Source organism: Trachymyrmex cornetzi, unplaced genomic scaffold, assembly GCF_001594075.2.
Source record: "Trachymyrmex cornetzi isolate Tcor2-1 unplaced genomic scaffold, Tcor1.1 scaffold550, whole genome shotgun sequence".
Lineage (NCBI taxonomy): Eukaryota > Metazoa > Arthropoda > Insecta > Hymenoptera > Formicidae > Trachymyrmex > Trachymyrmex cornetzi.
The window spans coordinates 40,775-48,714 of NW_017299862.1; the positions used below are offsets into that span (position 1 = coordinate 40,775).

The 7,940-nt window shown below is 32.6% G+C and overlaps 1 protein-coding gene across 1 annotated transcript in view; it reads left to right on the plus strand.

Moving 5' to 3' along the window:
• Positions 1–7,940, plus strand: part of LOC108765823 (cytochrome P450 4C1) — a 23,658-nt gene that overhangs the window by 11,575 nt on the left and 4,143 nt on the right. The window contains exons 3-5 of the mRNA XM_018514668.1: positions 3,953–4,043; positions 6,254–6,448; positions 6,965–7,031. Of these exons, the coding sequence (XP_018370170.1) occupies positions 3,953–4,043; positions 6,254–6,448; positions 6,965–7,031 (353 nt within the window). The remainder of the gene's footprint in view (positions 1–3,952; positions 4,044–6,253; positions 6,449–6,964; positions 7,032–7,940) is intronic.

Sequence of the window (7,940 nt, forward strand, 5' to 3'; positions counted from 1 at the left end):
AGTTAATATATACATTTACTGACTGCGTCTGATATTCACTGTCAGTATAAAAATCTATAGCGTACTTAACGTATAGATTTTCAGTACTGGCAGTGAATATTAAAATGCAGCCCTTATAATAAATCTTACATTGATTATATATATGTATACATTTACAAAAGTTTACACTTTGTGACGGCATAATAATACTTATATGTTAGACCTGTGGATTCATTTGGAATCGCTGCCATAGGTTACGGCTCGGATGCATCATTTTGTCCTTAATTTGTAACACCATAAAAGATAAAACAATCATGATGCATCCGAGCAATGTTTCCAAACGCCTGTATAAGAATAAATAGAAATAATATTTATATTTTGTTTTAAAGTAGGATGGAAAAGAAATCTAGCCAGTGGAATAAAGAGAATATGGAAGAGGCGATTGAGTCTTATAAACAAAAGACTTATGGATTTAATGAATGCTGCAGAATATTCGGAATTCCGAAACCGACATTTCGAAGACACCTTAACAATATGATTATAAGGCCTTTATCATCTGCAAAGAAAACTGGTGCTTTACCAACATTCTCGAATAATGTTGAAAATGAACTTGTTCGATATTTATTATATTTAGAAGAAGTATTTTTTGGACTTAACATTACAGATGTGCGTCGATTAGCTTTTCAAATTGCGGAGCGAAATTGTATTCCACACAAGTTTAACCGTAATACAAAGATGGCAGGTAAAAAATGGTTTTATTCTTTTATGAAGAGGCATCCAGGCCTATCTGTACGTCTACCTGAAAACACTTCTATAGCACGAGTTAAAGGATTCAATAAAAAAGAGTCTAATGAAATGATAAAAAACACTTCTATAGCACGAGTTAAAGGATTCAATATAAAAGAGTCTAATGAAATGATAAAAAATAGTTCTTTACAAGTTCCTATAATAGAAATATCACCATTACCAACACCAAGTACGTCTACTAAGAAACGAAGGAAAGCAGCTCAAGGAGCTGTAGAGCTTACAAGTAATCCCTATAAAAACGAAATAACAGCTTTGAAAGAAAAAAAATTTAGAAAGACTGGCAAAATACAAAAAGCAATAAAAGACAATTCTCAAGAATCAAGTTACACTGTAGAAGATGACGACGTCATTGTTTCTGTTCAAGAAGAAGAATGGTTTTGCTTTATCTGCATGGAAGTACACATTGAAGATATGATCCAATGCATTAAATGCAAATTATGGGTTCACGAAGATTGTGCAGGAATATTAAAGAAACAAAAAATTTATTTCTGTCCCAAATGTAAATCCTAACTTAGCTATTAATGGTTACATTTTTGTATCTTATGATATGTTGTCTCTTTCACTTGTTTTGTCATGTAACTATATTTTCACTTATTTTAATACGTTGTCGCTTATATTATATTAATATTATGTTAAATTCTTAGAAGACTGCGACTGAATCATTAACATGTGTAGTTTATAATTTCTTATTTCTGTTCATGAATGAAATTTGATTGAATGAAATTAAATTTTATATTTGTTGCTTTTTTAGCATTTTATTATTAATTTTATTATTAATTTTATATTGCAACAAATTTTACGTGAAATGATAATAATAAATGTATAAAAATATCTAATAAACTATAAAAATATAAATTTAAAAAGTTTTATTTTGTCGAACTTATCGTTTCATTGTTATTATTTATTTAATATTACCTAAATATTTAATCCTTTTCTCGATAAATTATTCATAAAGTACATAGTAATAAATTATTCCTTTTATTAATCTTATATTCTTAATTATTTTAATTCATGACATCAATTTCAAAGACGGTACGATTTGGGATACTTACAGGTACGATTTAGGCGACCGGTTGCCTAAATCGGACCTTTTGCAGCATGTTGCAAAAAGACTTCCAGTGAATTATTTTGATATTGATAGAAGATTAAACGTATAATAATAGATACTTGAAATATCAAAGTACAATTTCTAACCTTCATTTGCACACAAATCAGTTCTAAATGAGAAATATAATAAAAAATATGTTAAGTGGTACGCATTCAGCAACTTTCCCCTATATACACAGCATGGAGCACCGCGCGGTGCGCTTACTGAGCAGACGTTACGATCTGACGAATACAGGCTGCAAGTATTTAGAAATTGAAATCAATGTTGGTCCACCGAGTTACGTGGAGATCGCCCTGGGAGATCATCGCGGACACGAACTGTCGCTGTCTCTCGAAACGTGGAAGGGTCTCTGCAAGCAGCGACGGAATATTCGCAAGATGCTGCGAAACGAATATAAGGACAATTTTATAAGCGTTGGACCACTAATCGTCAATGTTTGCACGCTACAGAACAATGTTACGCTCGAACATCTCGATTCTTCATCCGTACTCATGATGATGACCGAAACGATGCTACACCGTATGTTCGAGTTTGACGGATGTATCGATGTAACGTTCGAACGATTAGTCCGACTCGTCGATACAGTCGATGCCAAATATACGCGATTTTCCAATATCGCGTCCAAGAACGCTATACGCGATAGCGACATCTTCAATGGACATCAGCTCGTCGATTGCGAGCTATTAGCTTTTAAATACGTATGAAAAATCGGTGTAATAAGATGTGAATAAAAATAAATTCGTTCGCATCACTATATATATGTACTTCCTTTTATTACCGATCCATCATATTTACTACCAATCCTTTGCGCTAGTAAAAAGAATAAGAAAAAACGCAACGTATTGTGAAAATTGAGTCATAAACAGACAATGGAAAAAAAGGGTGCCGTACTTGCATTCTATCGTCGCATACTTTCTTTCCTAACAGGCACCCTTGTTATTTATGCATTTTTTTGTAGTGTCTACCATAAAATTCTATAGACTGCAAACATTTATTTATTTACGATCTTAACTGTTTCATTTTCCATAAGTGTTTCTTGTGCAGCGCAAAAGTAAAACGTACTCTAGGCAGGGGATTGCTATGGCAAAGGACGCTTCTCGACGTCAGTCTCTGCCGAATCTCGTCCGCGTGTGCTACACGAGCATAACGAGCAATTTTGAGCTATCGATTGAGCATATGTAGATTCGTTATTGACGTCTCGATCCTTGGCAACTCGCGGAAAAAGTAGCCACAGTAGTGTCGTTGCGTGTGGCTTAGCACCGAGTCTTGCTGCGTGTTACAAAGAGTATATCACGAGTGACTTTTTCAAATTTATAAAAGTGTAAAAAATATTTAGCGGCTTACGCGATAATTTGTGTGTGTGACTGAGAAAACAATGAAAGACATGGAAGACAACCTCCATCTAAAAAAATCAAATTAATTGAGGCGGAGGAGGACATCTCCGTCGAAGAGGATGTCCACATGGAGGAGGAGGGGGAGGAGGAAGAGGATGATTGGGAGGAGGGGGAGGGGAGGAGGGGGGAGAGGGGGAGGAGGAGGAGGTAAGTCTTATTTTACATAATTCATTATAATTTTTTTGGACGCCCCCTCGCCTACGAGTACTCCCCGCGCTCCCCTCGCTAACAAGTATCCCCCGTGCTCCGCTTTCCCTTGCCTTCAAGTATCCCCCGCGCTCCGCTTTCCTTCGCCTACGAGTATCCCCCGCGCCCCGCGCTCCCCTCAGAGGATCTGAGTTAGATCCGACCTACTATACCTACTAATATCCGTCTTCAATGTTCGTCATTTTGTAATACACTTTATGTAATTTAAATTTTATTTGCATGGTTGTCAAGGGAAATGTTTAAAATTTAATTTGAGCTTTGGTTCATCTCGATATGATGATTATTTATTGAAATATCGCTACTCAATAGAATATATTAATATATATTAAAATATATAAAAATTTGTGTTAAAATTTAATGGTCCGTTTTTTACGGGTGAGTGTATATTATAAATAAAAATTTTTTTATATTATTTCTTTGAATATTATTGGATTATATTTTTTTCTGACATTTACAGCATATTTTTCCCAGCACGGTAAATATTACGAAAGGAGATTTCTATGATATGCTGAAACCTTGGTTGGGCAACGGACTTTTGACATCTACAGGTAAACACACAATAAACCACATATTTATTTTTCTCACATATTTTTTTATTACACATTTATTTTTCTTTTACATTTACAATTTTATTAAAAATAATTAGCAGCTTATTTCAGGGCTGGGCATGTATTTGGAATACTTTTATTTAAAAAAAAGTATTTGTAAAACAATTGTATTTTATATTTTGTATTTTAACGGAGCGCATGAAAATATTTTGTATTTTGTATTATACGGTACATATAAAAATATTTTATATTTTGTATTTCAAATACTAAGATTGACATTCAATCTTATTTCAAGGTCATGACCCTGAGTAACCTCCAACAAGTTTTAGCCGGCTAAAACTTGTTGGACGGCCGTCGCTCATTATCCATTAAAAAGTTATTAACAAAAAAAATTGGAAAAAATAGTGTCTTATTTCTGCTATATATAATATTAGAGACTATTCTATACCGTTTCTTGCTTACATAATGACTTTTTACACCAAGCGACTTTTATACCACCACCTCCCTTACTTAGAGGCACACGACTTTCTATGCGAAGTGAGTTCTATTCCATCTCGCCAAGCTGCTTCGCGTAGAAGTCGTGCGCCCTTGAAGCACAGGAGGAGATGGAGTGGGAGTCGCTTCGCGTGGAAGTCGTCCACCTCTCAGCCAGGGGAGATACGGTAAGAGTCGCTTCGCATGGATAGTTATAAAGTATATTTTAAAGCAGAAAATTTTTGTTCTATATAGAGAAAATAAATTATTTTTCGAACTTTTTTTCTTAATAACTTTTTAACAAGAGAGTAACGAGCGATGGCTAAAACGTATTGGAGGTTACTCAGGGTCATGACCTAGACAACATATGCCAAGATCAAGGTCATCACAGAGGTCTCCCCTAAAGTGAACATTTATCAAAAAAATTTTTAATTTTTCAATTTTAAATACAAAATACGTAATACTTCCATGTGCTCCGTTGAAATACAAAAAACAAAATACACTTGTATTGCAAATAATATTTTAAATAAAAATATTTCAAATGCATGTCCAGCCTTGGCTCATTTTTATCATGTACGCTATTTTAATGTATAAGCATTCATGTAAATATTTAGATAAGATAAAAAAGGAGTTCTTTGTGTTTTCGTTTAATATAAATGTATGTGCATTTGTGCTTCAATACAGGAAAAAATATATTTTAGTCGTTATAGTAAATATACATTCTTTCTAAAACTTTTAGAATGAAAACTCATTCTAAAGAGCGAAATCTCACTCTTAAAGATTGAAAATTGAGGCACTCTTTTTTAAGACAGGTTCAATTTTCACTTCAAAGAATTTAGAGAGTTTGACTGCATAGTTAATCTGATTATTTATGTTGTTCACGTATTAGAAAATTGTACAGTGTTTCGCACACTTTTTATCTTGTTTACATCGCTAATATCCAGTATCAACATGTAAGAAAAACAGAATATCAAAAATAGAAGCAATAACAAAAGCATCTATTTTTTTTTAATTGACAAGGAAACACTCCCAAGTGTAAATCTCAGAATGAAAGCAAACCTATATAAATCTGTTATTTGAATAACAGATATACAATGAATGGTAACTAATAAGTGCAAAATTCATCATTTATATAAGCTCTATCGACATAAACTATTACATTTTCGATATAGGCAAAAACGTACACATATCAAATATATTTAAATTTTTACGTATGATTGGCCATTCTATTTTGTTAATTCTTGCTTTTTAGCAAAATATAGTTTTTTGGTCGTTGAAATTATTTCGAAATTTATAAATTACACAATAGAAATAATGGAATTTACGTGGAAGTATTTCCTTGTGAATTAAAAAGTATTCTTGTGTAAAAGTTTTCTTCACCTTTTGTGATATTTTTACAATTTCATTTTTACACAAAAAAAGTGACTCCATTTTCAATCTTTAAGAGTGAGATTTCGCTCTTTAGAGTGAGCTTTCATTCTAAAAGTTTTAGAAAGAATATATATTTACTACAACTAAAATATTTACTATGACTAAAATATATTTTTTCCTTTATTGAAGCACGAATGCACATACGTTTACATTAGACGAAAAAACAGAGAACTCCTTTTTTATCTTATCAAATATTCTTTCCCGTACTGAAGCACAAATGCACATACATTTACATTAGACGAAAAAAACAGAGAACTCCTTTTTATCTTATCTAATCTGTATATCACATTTTAATGCTGCTTTAGGTGAACAATGGTTCCACGATAGAAAACTCATCGGGCCGACGTTCCATTTTAGTATATTAGATCAATTTGCTGTGGTTGTGTCTGAAAAAGCAGAGATTCTGACAAAGTGTCTCCAAAAAGAGATAGAAAAAGATCCAGAAAAAACCGTTAATATTTTCCCTTTTATTATCAATGCTGCTCTCGATATTATCTGCGGTAATGTGCCATGTTTTTAATTATAATGTATATAAGTATAATATTTTGTGAGAAAACACGTTTTGTTTATTGATAGTCATTTTATGCTGCAAATTTTATCAATCATTTTATGGATAATAAAAAAATATATAAATGTGTGTGTGTGTGTGTGTGTGTGTGTGTGTGTGCGCGCGCGCGCGCGCGCGCGCGTGTGTGTGTGTGTGTGTGTGTGTGGTAAAAGATGCTAAAAAGTTTGCGGGTTATCGCCGTGATTTATTAGAGTGAGAAGCGCACTGATACTGTATCTAGTATCAGTATCAGTATCAGTACGCTCCTCGCCCTGATAAAGTAAACGGCAAGGTTCACGAAACGTTAGCATTAGCAACGGACAAAAACACGGCGATAACTCGCAAACTTTCTAGCATCTTTAAAAATAATGAAAGCCTAAAAAGCGTTATATAAACGGTAATTTTAATTGTGTTATTATAAGCAATCTGACAAAAGGATTTATCAATAATATAAATTATTATCTTACAGAAACAGCAATGGGTGTGGATATACATGCTCAAGAAGTCAAAACCAAATATACATCAACAGTACACCTGTCAGTTCTCAAAATTCTTGTACTGCTATTATACTATCTAACATCATTTTCCAACACAAGTGTGAATAATTCCATATTTTTTCCATATTTTTGCTTACTGAACATGAAAAAAATCTGTTAACCAAAATTACGTCACAATTTCAAGAATAATGACATTAAAATAACAAATTTAAGGGTTTTTATAAAATTATACATAATAAATGTTTTAATTATTAAAAAAATTTTTAATTAAACTTTTGTTAATACCATGCAAAAAGATCGATTTTCAAAACTTGTTTTGTATTTTGTTTGTTTCGATATGTTTTTGTTTTCATGATATAATAATTTAGTAATAGCTTTTTTCTCATATATTACATAAAAAAGACATTTTGAATACATAAAAAATTATATTAAAACAACATGCATTTTTAATTTAGAAATTTTAATAGTACTTTCATTTATTATTAAGGCGATGCTAAAGCCTCCTGTTTTACCACATTTCCATTCGGTGAAAAATCTCCATATTGGATGTACGGGAATTGCAAAAGTATTATTACTTAAATTAAAGTACGCACAAACAGGACCTCAGCTGCACTGGATTTCATGAGAAAATCGAAAAAAAATTTTTAATTTGTTAAAAATTCACTTACTTTTGGCTCGTACAGCTGTCACTTCAGATATATATTTGCTTGATATAAGAGTTTTAGAATCCATATCTTGAAAATAAACGTGCAGCTGAGGTCACATTATTGAAACGAACGATACCGAGTTTGTAGAACTAAGATTGAAAGTCTAGAAAAGAAATATTTCCACCGAATAGAAAGTACGCGTATACAGGTGCTTTGTGAAGACTGGGACTGTTCATGGTATAAGGATAAGGGTATGCTCACGCGCATGCGACCAATCAAAATTGTCGAAGTGTGACGTCAC